Source organism: Hyaena hyaena, unplaced genomic scaffold (genome assembly GCF_003009895.1).
Source record: "Hyaena hyaena isolate Hyena2069 unplaced genomic scaffold, ASM300989v1 scaffold_590, whole genome shotgun sequence".
Classification (NCBI taxonomy): Eukaryota; Metazoa; Chordata; class Mammalia; order Carnivora; family Hyaenidae; genus Hyaena; species Hyaena hyaena.
Window position 1 is genome coordinate 570671 of NW_024081221.1, and position 27075 is coordinate 597745.

Consider the following 27075-nt stretch of genomic DNA (forward strand, 5'->3'; position numbering starts at 1 on the left):
ACATTAGTATAAAAAAGAGAGTCCATAAAAAATTCTTACGTATAAAATAAAAACAGGAGGGCCATGTTTTCTCTCCTTGAGGAGCTCACACAGCTGGGAGCAGTACAAAGACTTGGAACTTTAGACGTCCAGCTTCTTACCGGGGGATGGAAAGTGTGTAAATGACATGTCAAGTGGAAACCAGGCTGTGGAAATCTGATCCAGAGTCCCTCTAGCGCCAGAGATGCAGGTCAGGAATTCAGTGAGTGCCAGATACCGCCATCACCCTGACCTGAGTCCATCTGTGTCGGGCAAGATGCTTACGAACCAGTCTTCCCAAAAAACATAGGTGAACTATGCTGGTTTTACTAATAACTTTATTTAAATAAGACACAGGAACTTCTATACTGAAAAAATACAAAACAAAAGCCACACACTTCCTTGTGTAAAGCCATATTGTATGGTAACTCAAATACTGTTCAGCGCAGTGGCTAGAATTAAACAGTACAACTATATACAAAATTTAAACAATTTCTGACAAATTTCTACAGCTGGACGTAGGATACATTTGAGCTCAACAACTTCTGGGAAATTTACATGGCAAAGCATAAGCTTTAACACATTTGGTTCAAAACTTTAATATATGCTAGGAACAAATGTACAACACAATTAATATTTAGTTTCTCATGAGAAAATAAAAGCACATGTCACTATAAATATCGTACATCAGATTTCATCACCAAAAAAGCATTCAGTCCATCTTTCAGAAATTGATATTGATACTATTGCATCTTATTTGGACAAAAGCAGAGCATAAGATCAACACACTATGTAATGCTAAACCAGATATCAGAAGTTAATGGAGCTCATATTTATCTTACAGAATAATTTTCTCCCTTTAACCATAATCTACAAAATATAGTATTTTCATCAAGGCCTGAGATTATTAGGGTTAAAGGTGTCTGCTGCTGAAGAGATTGTTTTAAAAGGTTCCCCTGTGAAAATGGCAAAAGTAAACTGAGTCCTTTTCCATGACAGTCTCCTACAATATAACACTGACTAATTTAAAGGAGCCAGAATGCACCTTCAGGAGAGAATGTACTGCGAACTTTGGTGGAAAGAAGATAATTGGGATCATGACAAAATAATACACAGAATACACGCACACACACACACATATACATACATATATATATATATATACCATTTCTAAAAAAAAAAAAATCAATGGTGTTGCTTTCTTCGTTATCACCTCTTCCTTCTTCACCCTCCTTAGGAAATAAAACAAAGAAATCCCGAGGAATGACTGAAAGGAACTGAAACGTTCCTGTAACTGTAGGCACCTTATTCCCCTAATTCTTAAGAAAACTGTGCCATATACTGTAGGTACAGAAGAAACAACCTTCATCTGTACTGTAGGTACAGATGAAACAACTCTGTGTTTTATTGAACTGAAAGCAATGGAATAAAAATACAACCACCTCCCTTTGCTTTAGGATACTCTCTTTGTTAGGCATAAAACAAAGTCTGAGAGTTGGGCTCATCCACTGACCACTCAGGAGCATCTAGGGCTCTCTTCACACTTTGCAAATTCAGGTCGAGTATGCAAGTTCAAGGCTGCTTACTTGGGTATAGGCTTTACTCTGCACATCTGAAATACTACCAGAACTTTCCATGGTATCATGAGGAGAGATGCAATGAGGCAGCTGCAAACGACCGCCATGGTGAGTCACCAAAGAACCTGCTTCCTGATGTGCACAGCGTCTGAGCCCCCCACACTCTCTCCACACGCATGTGACTCGTGCACCTCAAGTGCTGAGGAAAACAATTAACTAAAAGCATGTCATTTTTAAGCCTGCAAATTAAAGCATTTCCAAAAGAGAAAACTGAACATCAATATGCCTTGAGCTAAAACAAGGGCATGTCCTGACCCTGATGGGCAATATAAACAGGGCATCTCCACCATCCCCTGGGAACGTTTCCCCTGTTTGGAAATCAAACCTAGACTTTCTTGTTTTTAAATCCCATCACACACAACTGGAATGTTTATGTACAGCCTGGTACCGGGCGCTCTGTTTGCGACATCAGAACAGTCATTAACTGAGCAACACCTGAACTTGTGTATTAAAAAAAAAAAAAAAAAAAAAAAAAAAAAGCCACATCTACACATGTTGAAACAGTGGATTCAACAGTTGTGTTACTTGTAACTGCATGACAAAAGTAATGTCAGACACTACGGATTTGCTGGTTCTCCTCGTGTTCACCCATGTCCAGGATTATTGTTCTCCTAGGATTGAATGCACTTCTTATTCTAAGAATATGGAATGTAATGAGGAAAGGGAAATGCAGAAAATAATGAAAGGCAAAAGAGTGATGTTCCCTCTTTAGCTTTTTAGCTGTGAAATATTTAATATCCCAATATGATATACATTCCAAGTTACCTGAGTTTAGACTTCAACTGAAGTACCTGAAGCTAGGCCATAGGGTGGGCACTGTGCAACTGTTGTGGCCATTTACTTATTTATTTTTTTGCATTGTATGTATTACAGAAGTTAGAAACAAACACCTGGATCAATTGTAAACATAATCCTGAAGTACAGTATTTTCCATAGGACAAAACACAGCAAGACATTTTCTATTTAGACAGGCAACTTTTTGATATAGAGCTTATTTATACTGAAGGATTTGGAACAAAACACAGGACACAGTACCACTCTGTCAAACATACTATGAAATGCATAGTCTCCACTTAAAATGCTGAATGACACATTTTGCAAGCATTACTGCTTTCCACAAAAACTGCTGAATAGGAGTTCCGTCCCTGCCAAGATCCGTGTCAAGAGATACTTGATGATGCTGATAAGTATTCCATTGGTGGTGGGGGTGTTCAGGAAGCTTGTCACTCCACGCAGAGGAGGTGTCTGAGGTCTCGTCCCTAACCCATGAAGGCAGGGGAGAGGCCGGCTCCCCCTTCACCTTAGATGACCACATAGTTCTGAGCAGAGAGGTGCTCTTCGCCCTGCAACTCCTGCAGGCGCTGCTGCTGCTGGGACGGCTGCTGGACGGAGGCCTCCGTGGCGCCCACGGAGCTGGTGTCATCAGTAAGGGACGTAAAGGAAACCCGGGAGGAGAGCTGCTCGACGGTCAGAGTGGCCAGAGCTGAGCTTTGGCCAGAGTTAGGAGAGTTCTTGAGCATCAGGTCGGAGGCAGGTAAGAGAGGGCCTAGCAGTTTTACAGGACAGAAAGCTGATCCGGTTGGGATGAAATTAACCTTGTTTTTGTCAGGACATGAAAAGAGAGGGGCTGAGATAGGCTGACGAGACCTAAAACCATGAGACAAAATGACATTTACAATCACTTAACAACTTCCAAACTTTCTCATTTAGCTGGAGTTCTCCACAACAGCCACAATGCGAATGGCAGGGAATGAGTTAAGTGTACACAGAGGGTAAACATCTTCCATAGCACAAGTCAGCTGGCAGACTACGGGCATGCACAGCACTCAGTGATTTTGGAGACCAAAGGATCTTCAAAAGGACTGGGCAAATTTTTTTCAGAAATCATTAGCTTGCTTTCAATCATTTAGGCAGATGGAAAAACCTCCTACATTATAGTTGAAGATTATGCAAGGTTAGAATGACCTTTTCTGTTAAGAAAAAGTGCAATGGGAGAGGGATGACCTCATCGTATATTTGGTTTTAAGCATTTCCTCCCTTTTTCTGTATCACGATACATACTTCTACCAACACATCAGGAAAAAAAGTTTCCGTAATTTCTCAAAGAGCCAGTCACAGCCCAGCAGAGCAGGGTCCTGAAGCCTTTCCTCCCCTCCCATTCCCAGAACTAAGCCACCAACTCCTACAAGACCAGTCTCTGTCCCCCTCCAGGCTGCAAGAGTACAGCGGCCTCCCCAGGCACCTGCCCTGGGACAAAGGGATGAGTGAGTCTAAGAGCCACACAGTCTTTTCTCTTTCTTTTTTTTTTTTTTTTTTTGAGCTATTCTGCCAAGTATTTACAGCATGAACCTCTTCTCCTTTCATTTCTTATTTATGTGTACTGAAATTTCCAAAAGAAAAAAAAAATCTGTGAATGAGAAGTCTCCATTAAATGAATATACATGCTAGATAGCGTCTACAGGAAGGCACGTCAGTTTCCTTCCGGCTTGTGGGATCACTGTCATAAGGGCAGCCACACACAGATAGTAACTTTGCTGCTAAACACCTTCTGGTTAGCCATCTAAATTAATAGAGGTTTTGAAAGGAAAATTCTTAGTGATTAAAAATAGATCTTTTAGGTAGTAAGGATGAATCTCCAAGTTTCTCTGTATTAAGCTTCTGTACTGCCAGCATACAGACTCCAGTGCTCCACTAAGATCCCTTCTGCTTATTCAATTTTCTTTTTATAATTTGGTTTTGAGACACATTATCAGCTGGATGGAGTAGTTGATTCATCTGTAATCAACTGGTCTCAGTAAAAAGCTTTACAGCTTTGCAGATCCCAGCTGATAGAAAAGACATTACTTACGCCATTTCCTCAAAGACCTTCACTCGCTCACATCCCTCTGGGGGCTCCCGTTTGAACATGTAGCTGTTGTTTGGTTTGGGAGATGAAGCGTACTTGGGTAACGGTGAGCTACTCCCACTGTCTGTAAATTTAAAGCAGTTATATTAACTAGTGATTGAAAGCTCTTTTAAATTAAATTTGATTTCCAAACAAGCAGCCTTTTGCACAATTTATCCACTATTGCCCCTCTGCTTCCACCACAGAGCTTCCTTTATTGCAGAGCTATTACTAACACCCTCGTGTAGTACATTTCTTAGAAACAGAAGCTTCGGCGCAACAGTTACCTGCCATACCAGAGAACATAAAAGGAGGGTATTTCGGTCCAGAAACTGCATTTTGAATAAAGCGACGCTATCATCTTGAAAGCAAGCAGAGCACTATGTATTTTGAAATGCAGATGAATGGGGTAATATGTGTAAATCATGCAAAAGAATTACAAGAGGTTCTAACACAGGGTTCTCTAGGTTTTCTCACTGTCCAGCCGATTTAATTAAACATTTTAGTATGTGGAATAATCTTCATTACAAAAGTTCTTAGCAGAAATACTACTTTTACTTAAATGCCATGAAAAAAATGTATGTAGGGAAAAAAACAGACTTGTAACACATAATGTCTTTTTCCCTCAGCCCATCATGAAAAATGGAATTTACTCAAAATTTTGCCTTTAAAATGTCTACATAAAATAATTTTTCCAACAGTTTGCATTTTTGCTATTAGAAGCATGTGAAATCTAAAAGCACCTCCACCTAACATGTTTTCTTCATATTTTTGACCAAAAAAAGAAAATGGTCTATTCATGAAAAGCCATAAAACCTATATGTAATTTCTCCCTTTCCTACCTGGCAAAGGGTTCTGGAAATTCAAATCCACCAAAATGTGTCATTATCTTTGTAAGATGCCAAGTTGTAAAGTCAGTAACATACCTGTATAACTACAATAGTCCCATTTAAACAAATTCTGACTTAATGCAAACCAATCCTCACTGCTAAAATACTGAGCACATGATCTATTGAGATGTATTATTTTCATGTATATTTTGAAAGATGGCTTTGGTGCCATAATTACGGTTGTCACGATTTTGGTAAGTTGCATTAGATTAGGCTACAGAACACAGCACAACAGTCAGAATCTGAGTAAAAGGGATGTTTTTATCATCACTAATGAACTAGAATACGGGCTTAGAAAGTAGGCTCTTGAGGCTCACTTAGTTGTATTGGCGAGTGAGTCAAAGAGCACCTATGTTAGTCTTGGGAATGGAGATGTGTGCTTCTATTTGAACATGGCGATATCTTGGGCTGGGAAATCATCACCTACAAAATAACAAGGCCACACCATTGGGAAACCTAGAAAACCAGCCCTTTTCCACCACTACTGTTATATATGTTCCTACAGATTACACTGTTGGAAGGAATTAGGTCTTAGAATTAAGTTCCGTTTCTTCACATGTCATTCAGATTTAAAGATTTTCTCAAAGTTCATATTCATTTTACCGTATGAAAACATATAGGAGGCAGGAGGAAGGACATAATTTTCTCTCTTAGGTGAATGCAAAACTTCATTAGCCTGGCTAGACTCTGAGTTTACTACTCTCTACTTGAGCTAGGTGAGACCAGAAAGTTTGGTCCACGATCAAAAGTGGTGAGAAGGAGGCCTTGAGCTTGGTGTAATACAAAACCACAGCCTGACCCTGCTTTATTATCCAACAGCGAGCAGCCCTGTGGAGATGGCACGTGATACCTCAGTGAGGTTCCTGCTGGTGACGGTATTCTCCAAGGAGGGCACAAACGGCCTGAAATCCTGGGCTCCATGGCTGTGACAAGCCTTTTTCTTGCTGTCAGCAATGGGGTGTGACCATGTCTGCAGCCAAGGACCCACCCCATCAGCATGTAAGAAAAGTCACCTTGGCCACTGCAACAGTCTTCTGGGCTCTACTTCTTACTATGTCACCAAGCCTACTGCATTTCTCTCACGACTTTATTAATGACTTGAAAAGACATTCCCAGAACTGAAAGCTAGATGTGAGTTGGAAAATGTACAAAACTGATTACCTTCCTATTAACAAGTTACAATAAATTAGTTTTATTCCTATTACTTTAAATTTCATAAGCTTATAGTTTTACCTACTTAAACATTCTTTTTTTTTTAATAATTTTTTAAAGTTTATTTATTTATTTTGAGAGAGAGAGAGGGACAGAGAGAGAGAATCGCAAGCAGGCTCTGCACTGGCAGCACAGAGCCTTACGCGGAGCTCAAACTCACAGAGTGAGTTCATGACCTGAGCCAAAACCAAGAGTGGGACACTTAACTGACTGAGCCACCCAGGAGCCCCACTTAAACACTCTTGTTCTATTTTTTTTTTAAGGGAGAAGGGGTGGTTAATGTTAAACAAAAAATAAATAAATATACTGCTATCCTAGAATAGACAGTATTCGGTACCATTATATCTCCTTGCCTTTCAATGAGAAAGTTGAGTTTTTATGTTGTTGCTGTTGAAAAAATAGATACCTACACACACACACACACACACACACATATGTAACATTTATTTGAATTTTTGGTGGTCTAGAAAGAGAAAGCTTGAAAAAAAATTTAAACTATTAATAAAAGGTGTTTTTTTTCTTTAAACGTTTATTCATTTTTGAGAGACAGAGAGACAGAGTGTGAGTGGGGGAGGGGCAGAGAGAGAGGGAGACACAGAATCTGAAGCAGACTCCAGGCTCTGAGCTAGCTGCCAGCACAGAGCCTGACGTGGGGCTCGAACCCACAAACTGTGAGATCATGACCTGAGCCAAAGTCGGACGCTTAACCTACTGAGTCACCCAGGTGCCCCTTTATTTACTATTTTAATTTATTTCTAGTATATTAAGGCCCATGGTTCCAGTATAAAAAATGGTATTATATAGTTAAGACAGTCTGTGGGTAGGTATGTAAAATCTCTGCCATGGTTCTTATTTTAGCCTTAAGTCTTCAGATGTGCTTTATCTCTTACTATCAGATTACTTTATCAAATTGAGAGAAAGGAACACTAAAACAAGCAATGTAATAGCACAGCAAATAGTTCTTAACTCTGGCTTCACATTAGACTCGTCAGATGTTTCAAAAATATCAATAAATACCCCTGTCCAGACTTCATCCCTAGGATCTTCTGATTTAATTAGTCTGGGGCTCTTCCCCTGCATGTGCTGCCTCATTGCTTTTTTTTTTTTTTTCTTCTTTTTTGTAAAGCCCCCAAATATTTTTACAGCAGAGCCAAATTTGAGAATCAATCATGAAAAGGTCAAAGCACTGGTTTGGAGTCAGGCTGCTTTCCACCAGACCTAACACCATGACCTAGGAAATGTTCACGCCCTTTTTTGATCTGTAAAATGGGACGAATTACTGATAGGACAGCTATGAAAAATGAGTGTAAAAGAATTAGGATAGTGCCTGAATCAGAGTGAGTTCTCAATAAATGTAACTGTAATAGCAGAAAGAACACATGCTTCCTCATTTGCAAATTTAAAAAGGTGAACCATTCAGAAAGTAAGTGGTTATTCTACTTTTCCTTGGTAGAAGAGAGGAACAGAGAATTAATCTTTAATAGATCTGCACACTTTACTTCTATTCAAGTACATAAAAAGATAAGACTTCTGTGTCTGGTGGCAAGGCATGGTTGTATTTGGAGGACTGGATTCCCCAGTTCAGAGTGCCTAGCATAAACCCTGCCAGTTCATAATATCATCCTTTAGTATAAAATCTATCATTCTGAAATTAAAATCAATGCCTAAAGCATAGATTCAATAGATTTCACTACAAAGCCTAACCAGTAGAATGTAATTCTATCTTCGCAGCGGAGATAAGGGGCTGGGTAAGTGAGGGTAGAGTTCAACCAAAACTATACTCAATGACATATGAGGAGTATAATTAAAAGCCAATGATGAGTTAGGTTAGAAATATGATTGACTAAATAGGACCTAAACAATTACTACTCTAGTATTAAAATCCTTTTCCTTCAGGAAATGAAATTATCAGCTGTAGTGTGGTTTGATGGCCTAATGCAATCGGGAGAAACACAAAACTGTATAGCCTTTCTTGGCGAAATTTGGAACCAGTTGTTTGTGATTACTGATTGTACTGAAAATGAGTTCAAGTTAACTCAAAGACCAAACTGGGTACAAGTAAAGAGAAAATCTGGCTTTTACAAACAGTCTTTAAGGTTTCTTTAAAACTTCAGTCAACCTTTTATGAGAAGGTTGTAGAATTTTAATAAAACAAGACAGCAGCCACAGCTAAGATCTCCCTCAGGCCAGCATTCAACAAAGGGTAAGGAGGAAAAATGACCATCATAACCTTCACTACTTATACTTTTGAACTTAATTTCAAATTAAGATTGTGTTTTGAATAATGGACTTAATTTACATTCCAAATGTTTGGTCCATTAATTATTTGTCATATGTGGGGAGGTGTGTTAATCACTTGTTACCTAAGTATTCAATGAATTGATATCAATTTAAAAATTAAGCAATCATAGCTGCTCCTTTATTTTTTTGTACTCACAACAGGTACAATCATTCTTCCACAAACATAATCTTGATATGCAGAACAGCATGGCTTATTATTACCTCCAAATATGAGTCATTGATATGCTAAGTCACTCTGAATTTGACTATCTGACCTTGCAGTTCAAAATGAAAGCAAATCACTTTACTGAAGACAGTCCTCAAACCAATTTAAAGACCAAAACCCAGCCTCTTATACATATGTCTCACAATGGTCACAGAGAAAATAAATTTCAGATTACAGAGAATATTTTATATCTTGAAAAGTAATGTAATTAAGGATCTCAGGAAAATCATTCTGATACAATCTTTTTTTTTTTTTTTTTAAAGTAGGTTTCACACCCAGCGCAGAACCCAACATGGGGCTTGAACTCCCAGCCCTACAATCAAGACCTGAGCTGAGATCAATGGTTGGATGCTTAACCGACTGAGTCCCCCAGGTGTCCCCAGTCTTAGCTTTTATATTCTTGAGCCTTTTAAATGGAAGTATTTCCAGGGACATGAGTTTTCAAAAAACTAAAACATACTATTCATATTAAACTACTCCTAAAGTATCCTAACAGGGAAAAATAAACACTTCTAATGAAAGTTTCACTGTAATTAAAAAAAAAAAAACATTTTTAATATTTATTTATCTTAGAGAGAGAGAGAGAGAGAGAGACATGAGCAGGGGAGGGCAGAGAGAGAGGAAAACACAGAATCTGAGGCAGGCTCCAGGCTCCGAACTGTCAGCCCAGAGCCTGAGGTAGGGCTCGAACCCTTAATTCATGAGGTCATGACCTGAGCCAAAATCAGATGCTTCACCGACTGAGCCACCCGAAAGTTTCACTGTAATTTTAAATGCTCACTTAAAGATTTGCTGAACGCTTAACCATGTGTAAAACAGAAGGCAGCAAAGCAAAATGCTATAAATGTTGTCTTACAGTATTACAGAAAACTCGGTATTTACTTTTTACCCCCAATTCTTGCTAAAGAAAAATGATATTATAGTGTCTTTAGGCAGAAACCAACCTGGAATCTTAAACTCATCGCGGTTTCCACCTTAAAGCCTGTTCCTTCTTTGATACTCCCTGGCTAATTACTAATGATGGTAATAATCTACCTTCTGTGTCTCCCAAATTAGAACTCTGGTACAACTTGGCCTTAATCCTTCCTCACCTCGTCCATCTATCAGCCACCAGATGCTGCTGACTCCTCTGTAGTCCCTCTCTCCCAGCATCTCTGTGCCCCCCAATCTCTTTCTGCTCTGCCCCTGTGGTTTCCTGACTGAGAAGCACAAAACAATGTGCTGACCTGCAAGAATATTAGAACATTTATACACACTCACTTTTTATCTTTAAAAATAAGAAAGTATGCTTTACTAGTACATACTTAGTTTGTGGATTAAATTAAGTACATATATCACTTAGAAACAGATGAACTTATATTAGTGGTACAACTGCTGAAAAGGACAGGTGAGAAATCAAGTTTGGGGACCACAGGACGAGCCTATCAAAAAGTACCTCGTCTGGTCCTCCTTACTCTGTCTCCACTTCTGTAGTTTCGCCCGGGGTGTGGCCCTTAAAGATAAATCTGGTCACCTCCTTTAGCTGACAAAGATCTTTACCTGGTCCTTCATTTCTCTTAGCAAGGCCTCCAAGGCCCCTTATGAAAAAGTGGCCTTTCTACCCCTCTGCTCTCACTGCTTTCTGCTCGCCACCATTCACCTCTGTGCTCCAGCCACACAGTTTCTTACTGTTCTCCATATACCAGGCCCTTTCACAGCCGATTGCCTGTACAAAGCTACTCCCCCTGCAAAAAAGGCAGCAGGCAGTAGTATGAGGTTTGTATAGAAGATCTTTGTTGGCATCTGGACTCCAAAGAATTTAGGAAAGTTACTTTATTTTCTAAGCCTTAGTTTCCCCTTTCTTAAAATAACAATGTCCATACTCACAGGATTGTGGTAACCTTATAGGAGATGACAAAGGTAAAATCACACGAGCACATTTAATCACTATAACAATCCTAAGAGGCAGGTATCATCATTATCCGTAATTAATATATGAAGAAATTGAGATATAAGAAAGGTTGAGTAACTTGCCCCAGGACACGTAATTACTAAGTGACAGAGCAGGGATTCAACTGGGCTGCACCAGAGTCAGAGCTCATTACCGTTACGCTCTCTGTCTTGCTACGTTTTGATCTGTCTCAACTGTAGTGCTCTTGCCGGAGATGTGAGGTGGGGACAAGATGAAGATCAAGCTCCTTCCAATCTAACATTCCATGCCTGTAATTAAAATCTGACAGCTCAGGTAAAGGCTTCATTGGGCCTGACTTCTATTAGTGTCACAAGGCAATCCAGTGTAAGGAATGGCCTCTATGTGCTGGTATTTCTTCCTAGAGGAACACAAAAGATAGCAGGGAGGAAACATTCAACGGATTCCCCTTTCCTCTAGCCTAGTTGATACCCTACTTTCTCCCCAGTCGTCATCAGAGTGGAAGATGAGATGGATTTTAGCAGTTACTTCCTTTCCCCAAATTTCAACAGGGAATTTGGATTTCATGGTTTCTCCTCCACCCAAAGCCTTATCACTAAATTAGCATAATCCTACTGTTTTTTTTTCCTTTTTTGGTGGTGATCGGGGGAGGGGAACATTATCACACTCTTTCCGAACATTTAAGAGCCTAATACATATAATTTAACAGCCTAAAGAAAAAGATACTGATATTCAATACAGCTATAAAAATATAACCTTCAAAAATGGATATACCATAAAGACAGGCCTTAAAGGAATACTTGAAGAAATCTCAACTAAATAGTGGTCCATTATAGGCACTACGCTATTTGCTGAGGATAAAGCAATGAGTAAAATAAAGTTATCGGCTCCTGCTGGAGCTTATATTCTGGTAAACAGATAACAGGAGATGAAATGAAATATATATGCACGTATGTTTTATAAATTTTGGTTTGCTTCTATTCTAGACTCTGGGTTGTAACTGTTAGAACTGAGATGTATACTGATTACTTAGTTTTGAATTATAAATAGTAACTCCTCCACAGAGGGGTCGCACAGCATCTGCCATCAGTACGATTGTGAACAATTTCCTAAGGAGGGGAGAAAGGCATTTGTGCTGTCACTCGGAATGTATGTGAGCTTATGTGTTATCTTGAAAGAGAGAAACAGGGAAGATGACATTAGGGACAGGATTCTAGAACAGGTCAGTGTCAACCTATGGAATAATTCTTGTGTTGTATCTCTATACTCTGTCACTTTACCAAAAAAGGTTCTTCTAGGGTAACAAGGGATCCTAGAACTATGTGGGGATAATCTTTTGATAGAGAAACAGACTCAGGATCAGAAGCAGTGATTTTAAGATGTAGTGGCTAAAAGCAGTATATCCAACATATTTATTTTAACAATATAAACATTGAAAGTACCACAAAATCTCAGCTGAAAAGGCTCTCTAGAAGATAGTTAAAGTACGTTTAGGGAAAAGCTTAAAGAAGGTTAAGAAATAGAGCCCTAGACATAAACACAAATAGAATTAAAATGTGTGTAGAAAGGAGTAAGATGATGTTAACAAGAGTCTCTTTCAAAAGTCTGACTAGTGTCAGTTCTGAACCTGGAAAAGACAAGATAATACTTCATTTTTTCTTTCCTACAACTAAGGCCTGCTCAGTCCTAACACTCAAAGTTTAGGATTATTAATATTTATGAGTTAATCACAGTATGGGGTAAACAGGCTTATATGCATTGGTGTTGGGAAACTCCATCCACATAACATACGTTGTTCTTATGGGAAAGTACAGTTTAAGTTCCAAGTAACCAATTTATGGACTCTTGGAATAGAACTCTCCGTACTTGGCCTGAGGAGAATGGTTCAGTTGACTTCATGATTAGAATAATCAATGTTTCCACAATATCTTGCAAAATTGCAGATTTTTATAGCAACTGCCTAAGTGAATTGTGCCAAAGATCAACTATAAGTGGCAGACTGAAGTCTCAATTTTGTGGCTTGCCCAGCACCGGTTTGGCTAATAGCAAGGAATGCAGGCAGAGCTGCTAAAAGCCTGTTTTGATGCCGCCATCTGTATTATATAAATCACCATTTTTCTCCCTTGCATTTTGGGCATGATAATGTGAAAGAACTTAGGCTAACTCTTAGGGTATGTATATTCTGAGGATGTCAAGATGAGAGCTTTTATTCTGGATCCTGAATTCTTCACACAGACCATAATGTAGGAACCGTGGCAGTTATTAGGCTAGTTAGCCGAACAACTTTAGACATGTGATCAGGCTGCCTCCAGTCTTTAGGTAACTAGAAAAACCTAACAAAAAAGAGAAAACAACAACAACCAAAAACACCTTAAACCTGAAAATAGTTTCTTAATGGCTGGACCTTTCTCAATAGTCAGAGTGTTTTGTCATGGCACTGCAATCTAAATAGCCAAAGACAAACCCAATATACTAATAATTCACTATAATTACTTTATAGGTCTCCAATTATACATGGTTCACGGAAAAGAACTGTTATGAATAAGAAGAAATAATGTTAGCAAAATCAGGAAAAGGATAAGTATGCCACAGATGAGTATTAGAAAAATAGTCAGCTCACCAGCACCTCTCATGAGCACATATATTCACAATGGCTTGCTCGCTCCCTTCCTGGGTATGCCTATCCAGGTGCCTAACGACGTCTGAACTAACTCTTCTATCACAGAATGAATTTCTCTACAGTCAGTACAGAAGATGTAGGTACTCCAAGTATATCCTAGTTGACCACAAAATCACAGTATCAATTCTGTTTTCATAGTTAATAATACAAACCTATTTAAAATCTATAGCTTCCTTTTTTTTTCTTTACTGGAAATAAACAAAAGACTAACTTATGTTTACTGTAAAAAAGGCATATTACAAGATGGAATTAGTATCTTAAAAAACAAAATTTGGACTGTACACAAAGAAGTAATGAGTTAGAGACTACTCTATAATTTAACTGACATAGCATGTAGGTTTCAGAAATAATGAAACTAACAACTCCCTCTTGTACCTTCAGTATTCTGAATGTACTTGTATGATAGTGTATTATTTGTTTACGTTACTATTATTCCATAGTACATTATGAATCCCTTAAAAACAGATATCACATCCTATTCATCTCTATTTCTCCACTCCCTAGTGGAACATCTCACATATGTCCATGTTAAATAAATTTTTCTTAAACTGGAAGTAAAAACTCAGGTGAATACATAAATCTCTATTCCCAATCCTAAAATACATGCATGTGTATATATGTATAGCCATATATAAAAAAGAGATAGACATTATTTTAATTTTTTCTTCACAAAGAGGGTAGTTGACTTGGGAACCAGAAAGTTCACAGTATAGTAGAAGATCACCTAATTTTTCCAGAGAACAGTAACATCAGCTTGATCTTAATCACAAAGTAATGCTGAAAGCTAAATATGATAATATGTTGATAAACCAGTGTCTTAATTCCCAAGCTGAAATAGTCTTGAAGAAAACAAAACATGTCTAGACTCCACCAGAATCCTACTAGACCTGATCCATGAATTCAACAAAGCTGCAGGGTATAAAATCAACGTATAGAAATTGGTTGCATTTTTATACACCAACAATAAAGCAACAGAAAGAGAAATCAACAAACTGATCCCATTCACAACTGCACAAAAAACTATATAATACCTATGAATAAACCTAACCAAAGATAAAGGAGATCTGTATGATGAAAACTATAGAAAACTTATGAAGGAAATTGAAGACGACACAAAGAAATGGACAAACATTCCATGCTCATGGGTTGGAAGAATAAATACAGTTAAAATGTCATTACTCCCCAAAGCAATCTACACTCAATGCAATCCCAATTAAAATTGCACCAGCATTCTTCTCAAACCTAGAACAAACTATCCTAAAGTTTGTATGGCACCACAAAAGACCTCAAATAGCCAAAGTAATATTGAAGAAGAAAACCAAAACGGGAGGCATCACCATCCCAGACTTTAGCCTCTACTACAAAGCTGTCATCATCAAGACAGTATGGAATTGTCACAAAAACAGACACCTAGACCAATGGAATAGAGAACTCAGAATTGGACCCACAAATGTATGGCCAACTAATCTCTGACAAAACAGGAAACAGTATCCAATGGAAAAAAGACAGCCTCTTTAACAGATGGTGCTGGGAGAACTGGACAGCTACATGCAGAAGAATGAAACTAGATCATTTGCTCACACCATACACAAAAATAAACTCAAAATGGATAAAGGACCTGAATGTGAGACAGGAAACCATCAAAACCCTAGAAGAGAAAGCAGGAAAAAACTCTGACCTCAACCATCGCAATTTCTTACTTGACACATCCCCAAAGGCAAGGGAATCAAGAGCAAAAATGAACTACTGGGACCTTATCAAGATAAAAAGGCTTCTGCACGGCAAAGGAAACAATCCATAAAACTAATAGGCAACCGACGGAATGGGAAAAGATAACTGCAAATGACATATCAGATAAAGGGCTAGTATCCAAAATCTATAAGGAACTCACCAAACTCCACACCCGAAAAACAAATAATCCAGTGAAGAAATGGGCAGAAGACATGAACAGACACTTCTCCAAAGAGGACATCCAGATGGCCAACAGACATATGAAACGATGCTCAGCATCCCTCCTCATCAGGGAAATACAAATCAAAACCACACTGAGATACCACCTCACACTGTTCAGAGTGGCGAAAATGAACAAATCAGGAGACTCTAGATGCTGGCAAGGATGTGGAGAAATGAGCATCCTCCTACACTGGTGGTGGGAATGTAAGTTGGTGCAGCTCCTCTGGAAAACAGTATGGATGGAGGTTCCTCAAAAAATTAACAATAGAACTCCCCTATGACCCAGCAGTAGCACTGCTAGGAATTTACGCAAGGGATACAGGAGTGCTGATGCATAGGAGCACATCGACCCCAATGTTCATAGCAGCACTCTCAACAATAGCCAAAACATGGAAAGAGCCTAAATGTCCATCAACTGATGAATGGATCAAGAAGATGTGGTGTATTTATACAATGGAATCCTACATGGCAATGAGAAAGAATGAAATCACCATGTGTAGCAACACAAATGGAACTAGACGGTGTTATGCTGAGCGAAGTAAGTCAGGCAGAGAAGGACAGATACTGTATGTTTGCACATATCAGTGGATTAGGAGGAACTTAAAAGAAGGACTCTGGGGGAGGAGAAGGGGAAAAATAGTTGGGGAGGGGGAGGCAAACCATGAGAGACTCTTGAATGCTGAGAAAAAACTGAGGGCTGATGGGGGGGCAGGGGGAAGGGGAGTGATGAGCATGGGGGAGGGCACTTGTGGAGATGAGCACTAGGTGTTATATGGAAACCAACTTGACAAAAAACTATTTAAGAAAAAAAGAGAAAACAAAACATGTCTAAAATGATTCTAAGATCTCCATCATTTCTACAGAGGTTTTTAAAAAAATTTTTTAATGTTTTAATTATTTTTGAGAGAGAGATAGAGCATGAGCAGGGGAGGGTCAGAGAGAGGGGGAGACACAGAATCCGAAATCTGAGCTTTCAGCTCAGAGCCTGACGTGGGGCTCGAACCCACAGAACAGTGAGATCATGACCTGAGCTGAAGTCGGATGCTTAACCGACTGAGCCACCCAGGCGCCCCTCTGCAGACAGTTTTTTAAAAAGTCACTATTAGCCATACCCAGCACAATTTACTGTTTACTATGGACCAGTAGTTGTGCTAAGCACTTTACTATCTTAATAACCCAAATAATGATAAGAGGTAGGTATTATTACCGTTTTACTAAGGTATATTTTTGTAATTATTAGGAAAAAAAATTCTTGGCCTTAGAGATGGTCCAGACGAGTGTTCTCAGTTTACATTAAAACAAACCACCACCATCAAGAGGAACATAAGAAAAAAAGACATGTGTGTTATGCAGGCAGATATCTGATATGAAAGAATACAAAGACAGAGAGGAAAATATACAAAAAAAGGAAAAGTCTTAGAAAAAAGGTCTAACTTATCTAAGAAATGGTTAGAATTCAGATTATTATACTCTTGAAGAGACACCTGTATTCCCATGTTCATTGCAGCACTATTCATAATAGCTCAAACATGGAAATAACCTAAGTGGCCATTAACAGATAAATGGATAAAGAAAACGCAAAGCGCACAGAAAGGAATGTTATTCAGCCATAAAAAATGAAATCCTACCATTTGCCAGAGCATGAATGGACCTTAAAGGCATTAGAGTAAGTGAAATAAGTCAGAGAAAAATAGTGTACGATCTCACTTGTATGTGGAATCTTAAAAACATCAAACTTCTAGAAACAGAGAGTAGGACAGTGGTTGCTAGGGGCCGAGGATATAGGAAGATGACAAACTTTCAGTTATAAGGGAATCAGTTCTGGGGATCTAAGGTACGGCATGGTGATTACAGTTAATACTACTGACTGTATACTTCAAAGTTGCTATGAGAGTAAAACTTTGATGTTCTCGCCATAACAAAAAAAAGGTAGTTACATGAGGTCAACGATATGTTAACTAACCTTATTTGGTAAACATTTTGCTAACATATACAAATATCAAATCATTACACTGTATACCTTAAACTTACATATGTTCTATGTTGTATGTAAAAACAGTGTATATTTTAAACTTAGGATCTAAGTGAGGATCTCTTCTGAACTGCAGAAACCATATATTTATCTGCCTCATTGAATACTGTCATTCAGTGGCCCTAAAGGCAATCTCACAGTTAACTAAAATGGAACTCACTTATCATCTTACTAACGTAACTCCTTTTTGGTTCAGTGTCTCTCAATTATCCACAATATTAAACTTAGAAAGAAGAAAACAGAACTCTAGAATTAATTTCCTAGCCTTATTATTACTGCTATTTTTACTTTTCATTTTCACCCAACTACAGGTGCTAATAAAGAGCAACAGTGGTCAACCTGAACCACACTTATCCTTTCTACTGAAAAAATAAACACAGAATACATGTTTGGGAATCAAGCAGATGGACCTGTTTTGCCATTTACCACCTGCATAGCCTAAAACAAATTACTATTCTTTACAATTTGCAGTTACCTTCAAAACAAATACTCCTACTAGAAGCAAGGCGTTTGTTTTCTTGTTTGTTGTACCATGAAACATCCATAGTAAATGTTGCGAGGATGTGACTAAAGGTGTTTGCTCCAGTACGATGCCTCAGTGAAATAAAAGTTTCGCAGTCTGACATTCTACAAAGTGGGAGACTTCCCACTTGAAGCAAAGAGATGCCTAAAGTACTATCTTCAATAGATCCCTTATGGAGAAAGGGAGTTCAGAAGGCTTTTCAATAATGGAAGGGTGAAAAGAAAGTGGAGAACTGCTGAGATCCACCACAGAAATAAAAGCAGAAGACAAAGTCCAAAGTAACTTCTATTTAACACCTCCGCAGAGAGTCAGGCATAGTGATGAGTCAAAGAAGCCAGAAGAAACGAGAATACACATGCACCACTCCATTTCTGTAAAATACAGTAACACGGAAAAACTAAATTATGGCGATGTAACCACAACAGTGGTTACCTCCAGATGGAGAGGGGAAGGGGGCCCGAGGGAGCCTTCTGGGATGCTAAAAATGTTCTGTATCTTGATCTAGGTAGTAGTTTCATGAACATATACATATGTAAAAATTCACCGGGCTGAGCACTTAAAATATGGCCATTTAAATGTAATAATAACTCAAAATAAAACAAATTAAGGGGAGTAACAATCAAATCAGGACAAGGACCACAAAAATCCTAGAAGATTCTGTAAACTTTACTTTTTTAAATTTTTAAAAAAATTTTATACTTGAGAGAGACAGAGAGAGCAAGCAGGGGCGGTGCAGAGACACACAGAAAGAATCTGAAGCAGGCGCCAGGCTGTGAGCTGTCAGCACAGAGCTCAATGCCAGGCTCGAACTCACGAGATCATGACCTGAGTGGAAGTCGGATGCTCAACCAACTGAGCCATCCAGGCGCCCCTGCCTATTTAAGTTTTAAAATTTTTGCCACCTCTCGTGTATTTCTCCATGGTGAGAAGCAATACGTGTGTCATAAAATAAGTTCAGTGTTTCTTTGAAAGTAACTAGGAAGGTAGAGCCTGGGCACTCTTTGTTGCCTTCAGTGTCTAGGTCTGAGCGGGCCAGAAACTGCAAGGACACAGTAAGTGGTAGCCAAGTGCCTGATACAAGGACAGGAGAACCTGGGGCTAAAACAGGAGGCCTGACAAGTATCAAGAAATCTCAGTGGTTCTGTTCTCTTATCGATGTTAGTAATTCATCTACATACCAGGACATCCCCTGATACCTTGTAGGTACTTATTTAACTTTATCTACTTGATTAAAAATATACCCATCCTTCCAACAGAACATCTAAGAAATGACCTCCTCCTGAGTCAATCTGATTACAAAACCGAACTTTAGGCATCAGAAATATAAACTCTACCATAACCATCAATATAGCTCTGGACGATACCAAGAAAAAAGCCTGCGTGTTATAGGATGTAAAGTTGTACACACTCCATCTTAGAGCTTAGAGCTTTTGTTAGCCCTCAGAACCACGCGCTGTGCTTCTCTGACACATTTATGGAAGATGTTTGTGCAAGTCACAGAGAAGGGGGTACGGGAAACCAATGAACAAACCTAGATCAGCCAATCCTTTACAATCCCACCATCCCACACAAGAAAAAAAAAGGGGATGTAAATGGTCTAAGACAAAGAAAGTAGAATGAGCAAGGCCCTATGACAAACCCTCTATCTAAGTGGGTGATTTCATTCTCACCTTTATCACGATCATAGAGTAAATCTTCTGTGGAGCAAGGGCTCCCATCCTGGGATTCCGGGGGGCAGAAGGGAGACACACACGGAGAATGGCTGCTGCAGCTACTGCTGCGCTCCTGTACGGAGGGGGTCTGTGTGTCAATGCTGCGGGTGCTGCTGCTCCGGTAGTGAGCGGGGAGTGGGGCCCTTCGGCCGTCTGGGATCTCCAAAGGCTGGAAGAGAGACCACCGTCACATGCATGAGTGAAAGTACACACCCTTGATTCATGCAGAAGCACACGGCACTGCCCTCGTCTGTACATTCCACGGCTAGCTCACCATAATTGCTTCTTTAGGGAGTGAGACCAGTCTTGTACGAGAGCTTAATTTCTGCACATTGCCTTGACTGAAGGAAAAATTTATTTCAAATGCTGAAGGAGTATAGCCTCAAAATTAAGGATAAATTGTCTTACAAATTCCATAGCCCTCTGGATGTATTCATAGGTTAGCACTTCCCAGAATCCCCCTCAAGTGTAGGGGCCTTGTTTAAACACAGTATCCCCAGTGCCCACCATGGTGTCTGGTACAGAGCAGACAACCAACACACATTTGCTGACTAATGTTATCACACTGTGCAAGAAATTACTCTGACTTGCTGGTAAGAAAAGTAAAATCTCATATTCACAAGTATAGATATTTCTGTTCGTCCGTTCTTTATTTCAACTTTTTAGAGATCAGGAACAGAACTGTGTTTTCCATTTCCTTCACAAATTACCCCAAATTTCTAAAAGAGATTTATTCTATTACTATTGAACAAAGGATGTTAACACAACTCAAAACAATTCTACTGTTATGGTATCCCTCTAAGTAGCACTATTCATAATTTTGCCTGGTTCTATCTAACATGTTAGTTCTGAGTGGCAAAAATAAGAAATAGAAATGCAACTATAATCACAGAAACATATGTTTTAGACCTGAAAAGACCTTAGAGTTCATTATTTCAGGGTCTTTACAAATAAAGAGCTTATAGCTTAGTGCTTCTGATGTCACACTAATTAAATGGCAGTCACAGTGGACTCCTCTGTTTGTGGGTTTTTGTTTTTTTGGGGTTTTTTGGGGGGGCGGGGGGGGGGGACAGAGACAGAGCATGAGTAGCGGAGGGGCAGAGAGGGAGGGAGACACAGAATCCAAAGCGGGCTCCAAGCTCTGAGTTGTCAGCACAGAGCCCAACGCGGGACTCGAACTCACAAAGGTGAGATCATGACCTGTACCAAAGTCGAACACTTAGCCAGCTGAGCCACCCAGGTGCCCCATACTCTGCTTCTGCTGTAAAGGAAATCTTACTCCATTTTCCTAATATGTGTTCTAACGAAGTAAGGTCAACAAGTAAAATTCTACACATTAGTCACTTAAAATACTCTTACATAGGCAAGACTGCAATGCTAAGAAAAAAAAAACAAATACACACTCAGTTTATTTACAACTTATTTTTACCATGTACTGCTTTTACTCTGAGCTTTGTCATTTCAGAGTTTTTAGAAACACTGTCAGAGGGAAAATGGGAGTATGATAAAATGAGGCAAGATTCAAAACGTATCAATTTTTTTATAACAATCAAGTTAAGTGAAGGCTGAAACCATTAACTACTGAAATAAAAACTTCATTTATCTATACAATGCTGTTAAACCAAAACTACAGCATGCTGACAATGACTACCCTACTATAAAGAGAAAATTCAATGATGTAAATATTGGTTCACTTCGTAAATAAATTAAAAAGTAAAACTTTCCAATTAAAAGAAAGAAATATTCCCAAAGGAATATTAACTTCCTTGGTCAAACGTTAAGAAAATGTTACTTCATTTAAATTTTTTTCTTTCATTTAAATAAATTTAGATTTTAATTACAACTCTGCACTAAATGTTAGAATGAACAAAGAATAAACCATTGGCACAGGTGTTTTTGAACAAAATTGTACAGCAGTATCAGATGTGTGAAGTTCTCAGGGTAACCCATGAGAAAAGGTCATTATCAAAATTATATTTGAGGGCTTCATGACAGAATTATTTCTTAAAATATAGATATTTGTCAAGGACAATGTTACTTTAATGAAAGTGTCAGTATTGGTAACCAGTAAAAAAATGCTGTATAAATCTGTAATTTTAAAAAAAATTAAGAATTTGAGTTATCTTTTATTCATGTCCTATTTGATAAACACAATCTTTCTGTATTCCCATTCCTTAATCTATAACTGGGTAATATGTAACAATCTCCTCAACCAACTTTTGTTGTGAGGCAGAATACAAGAATTACGAGAACAAACCGATTTTTAAAATTTACTATTTACACAAAATAACAATGGGAAATATAAAAGCTTACAACACTGATATACTTAAATAGGATAGTTTTCTTTAGTTCTTGTCAGGCTCACTAACGGTAACATTTTGTATATTAAAACCCTGAGGCACACGTAATCATCAATCTAAGAAATTCTAAAAATTAGTATTTTAGTTATAAGTGCGTAGGTCACCCTAGAGTCATTCTGAAATGGCTACTGTGAAAATAGAATACGACTTATTTAAAAGCAGAACTATATAAAATTTTACTTGTTTATTTAAGTATAGCTGACACACAATGTACATTAGTTTCAGGCATACAAGACAGCGAATGGACAAGTCTATACATTATGCAATGATCACCACGCATCCAGCTACCCTCTGTCATCGTACAACATCATTACAGTAACCACTGACTACACTGCCCATGCTGTACCTTTCATTCCTGTGACTTACTCATTCCATAACTGGAAGCCTCCACCTCCCACCCCGCTTCACCCTTTTTGCTCATCCTCCTACCCTCTCCCCTCTGGCAACCACCAGTTTGTATTTGTGGGCCTGTGTGTTCATTTGTTTTGTTTTTAAATAGGTGAAATTATATGGTATTTGTCCTTTTCTGACTTATTTCACATAGTGTAATAGTCTCTAGGTCCATTTACATGCTCATAAATGGCAAGATCTCATGCTTTTTTATGGCTGAGTAACATTTCAGTATGTGTGTGCGCACTGTATTCATGTATACTTTTCATACATTTTATAGATTAAATTTATACATATTAAATACACACAAACCACATCTTCTTCATCTATCAATGGACATTTAGGTTGCTTCAATATCTAGACTATTATAAATAATGCTGCAAAAAACAAAGGCATGCATGCACCCTTTTGAATTAGTGTTTTTGTTTTCTTGAGATTATGTTGTTTTATATTCTAGTACAGTTTTGCTTTGACGTTCTTAAGGAATCAGCAAATCTGTGACTGATTCTTTCATCTTCAAAGAATTAGACCAATTTACCTCCTTACATTAATACTTTTTAAACATTACTTAATGTATAAAGAAAACATTTTAATGATGAAGAGCTAAGGGATGGCATAATTTCCAAAAAGCTTCTTTATGGTATGATAAATATAAAAATTTAATATAAAACATCTAGGAAGAGTAAAATGACACAATTTTTTGGGAGGATAATTTTAGAAATATTCATCAAAATTTAAACATACAAATGGTCTGACCCACCAATTTTACTGCTAGGAAATTGTTTGCAGGAGTATACAATGTTTCCTAAAGCACTGTTTGAGAGGACAAAAACTGAAAGTTAATCTAAATGCTCATCAAAAGGGCACTTACTTCTAAATTATGGTGCATTCATACAATGATTCACTACCTATTAGAACACACACACACACACACACCAAAAGGACTATATAAGAAATTATGCATAATGCTCATATCTGCTAAGCAATACTGAGAGGTGAAAGAAAGTTTTACTTTTTAATTTTATAAATATAATATTAGACTGGCTTTTGAAATTAAATCAGTTTTAAAACCTGCACATTATTTAAAGGAATCAGATACATAGTTGACATAAATTAAGTCATTATTTGGGTTCCCTCCAAAAAATCACAGGGGTAATTAAGTCAAAGGCTACTTTAATGCTTTCTTTTGTCGAGTATGCATTTAAAATGTGGTCAAATACAAACTGATGCAGGAACAGGAAAGAAGAATTCGAGAGCTCAGCGATACGGTCAAACGCAACAATATCCGTATCATAGGAATCCCAGAAGAGGAAGAGAGAGGGAAAGGTGCTGAAGGAGTCCTGGAACAAATTATAGCAGAGAACTTCCCCGACCTGGGGAAGGAAGTAAATGTGGAAGTACAAGAGGCTCAGAGGACTCCCCTCAGACGTAACCTGAATCGATCTTCTGCACGACATATCATAGTGAAAATGGCCAAATACAAGGACAAAGAGAGAATTTTGAAAGCAGCTAGGGAGAAAAGGGCCCTAACATACAAAGGGAAACCTATCAGAGTGGTGACAGACCTATCTACTGAAACTTGGCAGGCTAGAAAGGAATGGCAGGAAATCTTCAATGTGATGAACAGTAAAAATATGCAGCCAAGAATCCTCTATCCAGCAAGCCTGTCATTCAAAATAGAAGGAGAGATAAAAACCTTTCCAAATAAACAGAAATTGAAAGAATTTGTCACCACGAAGCCAGCCCTACAAGAAATCCTGAGGGGGATGCTCTGAAGGAAAGGTTGCAAGGAACAAAGATACCAGAGACACCACCACAAACATGAACCCTACAAAAGATACAAAGACTCTAAACCCACATATTTCAATAATAACACTGAATGTAAATGGGCTGAATGCTCCAATCAAAAGACATAGGGTAGCAGAATGGATTAAAAAACAAAATCCATCAATATGCTGTCTACAAGAAACTCATTTTAGACGGGAAGATACCTTCAGATTAAAAGTAAGGGGATGGAGAAATATATATCATGCTACAGGAAATCAAAAGAAAGCCGGAGTAGCGATACTTATATCAGACAAACTGGACTTTAAATTAAAGACAATCACAAGAGATGAAGAAGGGCACTACATAATAATTACAGGGTCCATCCATCAGGAAGAACTAACAATCATAAATGTCTACGCACCGAATATGGGAGCACCTAAATATCTAAAACAATTAATCACAAACAGAAACAAGCTTATAGATAAGAATGTGCTAATAGCAGGGGACTTTAATACTCCGCTTACAGCAATGGATAGGTCAACCAGACAGAAAATCACTAAAGAAATAATGGACTTGAAAGACACATTGGACCAGATGGATCTGACGGATATATTTAGAACTTTACATCCTGAGGCCAGGGAATTTACTTTCTTCTCAAGTGCGCATGGCACATTCTCCAAGATAGATCACATACTGGGACATAAAGCAGCCCTCAATAAATATAAAAGAATAGAGATCATACCATGCACACTGTCAGATCACAATGCTTTGAAACTTGAAATCAATTACAGGAAGAAGTCTGGAAAACCGCCAAAAACATGGAGGTTAAAGAACACCCTTCTAAAGAATGAATGGGCCAATCAGGCAATTAGAGAGGAAATTAAAAAATATATGGAAACAAATGAAAATGAAAACACAACAATTCAAAATCTATGGGATGCGGCCAAGGCAGTCCTAAGAGGAAAGTACATTGCTCTCCAGGCCTATTTCAAGAGATTAGAAAAAGCACAAGTCCAAAATCTAACAGCTCACCTAAAGGAGCTAGAGGCAGAGCAACAAGAACGCCCTAAACCCAGTAGAAGAAGAGAAATAGTAAAAATTAGAGCAGAAATAAACAACATAGAGACCAAAGAAACAATTGAACAGATCAATGAAACCAAGAGTTGGTTTTTTGAAAAAGTAAACAAAATTGACAAACCTCTAGCCAGGCTTATCAAAAAGAAAAGAGAGAGCACCCAAATAGACAAAATTATGAATGAAAATGGACTTATTACAACCAACCCCTCAGAAATACAAGCAATTATCAGGGAATACTATGAAAAATTATATGCCAACAAATTGGACAACTTAGAAGAAATGGACAAATTCCTAAACACACACTCACTACCAAAATTCACACGGGAAGAAATAGAAAACCTGAACAGACCCATAACGAGTGAAGAAATCGAATCAGTGATCAAAAATCTCCCAACAAATAAGAGCCCTGGACCTGATGGTTTCCCTGGGGAATTCTACCAGACATTTAAAACAGAATTAATCCCAATTCTTCTCAAGCTATTCCAAAAAATAGAAGTCGAAGGAAAACTCCCGGACTCATTTTATGAAGCCAGCATCACTCTGATTCCCAAGCCAGACAGAGATCCAACAAAAAAAGAGAACTATAGGCCAATATCCTTGATGAATACGGATGCAAAAATTCTCAACAAGATCCTTGCAAATCGAATCCAGCAGCATATCAAAAGAATCATCCACCAAGATCAAGTGGGATTCATTCCTGGGTTACAGGGCTGGTTCAACATTCGCAAATCAATCAATGTGATCCATCATATCAATAAAAGAAAAGATAAAAACCATATGATCCTGTCAATAGATGCAGAAAAAGCATTTGACAAAATACAGCATCCCTTCTTAATAAAGACTCTCGAGAAAGTTGGGATAGAAGGAACCTACTTAAACATCATCAAAGCCATCTATGAGAAGCCTTCAGCTAACATCATCCTCAACGGGGAAAAACTGAGAGCTTTCCCCCTGAGATCAGGAACACGACAGGGATGTCCACTCTCACCACTGTTGTTTAACATAGTGCTGGAAGTCCTAGCATCAGCCATCAGACAACAAAAGGAAATCAAAGGCATCAGAATTGGCAAAGAGGAAGTCAAACTTTCACTCTTCGCAGATGACATGATACTCTACATAGAAAACCCGACAGACTCCACCAGAAGCCTACTAGAACTGATCCAAGAATTCAGCCAAGTTGCAGGGTACAAAATCAACGTACAGAAATCGGTTGCATTTTTATACACCAATAATGAAGCAACAGAAAGAGAAATCAAGAAACTGATCCCATTCACAATTGCACAAAAAACCATAAAATACCTCGGAATAAACCTAACCAAGGATACAAGAGATCTGTATGATGAAAACTATAGAAAACTTATGAAGGAAATTGAAGAAGACACAAAGAAATGGAAAAACATTCCATGCTCATGGATAGGAAGAATAAATATAGTTAAGATGTCATTACTACCTAAAGCACTCTACACATTCAATGCAATTCCAATCAAAATTGCACCAGCATACTTCTCAAAACTAGAACAAACTA

The 27075-nt window shown here is 38.3% G+C and overlaps 1 protein-coding gene across 1 annotated transcript in view; it reads right to left on the reverse strand.

The window, feature by feature from the left end:
• Positions 1–339: 339 nt before the first annotated feature.
• The window catches only part of GLCCI1 (glucocorticoid induced 1), a 110768-nt gene continuing 84032 nt past the window's right edge, over positions 340–27075 (reverse strand). The window contains exons 7-9 of the mRNA XM_039256830.1: positions 19915–20125; positions 4504–4624; positions 340–3302 (exon numbers count right to left, since the gene is read on the reverse strand). Coding sequence (XP_039112761.1) covers positions 2957–3302; positions 4504–4624; positions 19915–20125 — 678 coding nt within the window. The 3' untranslated portion in view covers positions 340–2956. The remainder of the gene's footprint in view (positions 3303–4503; positions 4625–19914; positions 20126–27075) is intronic.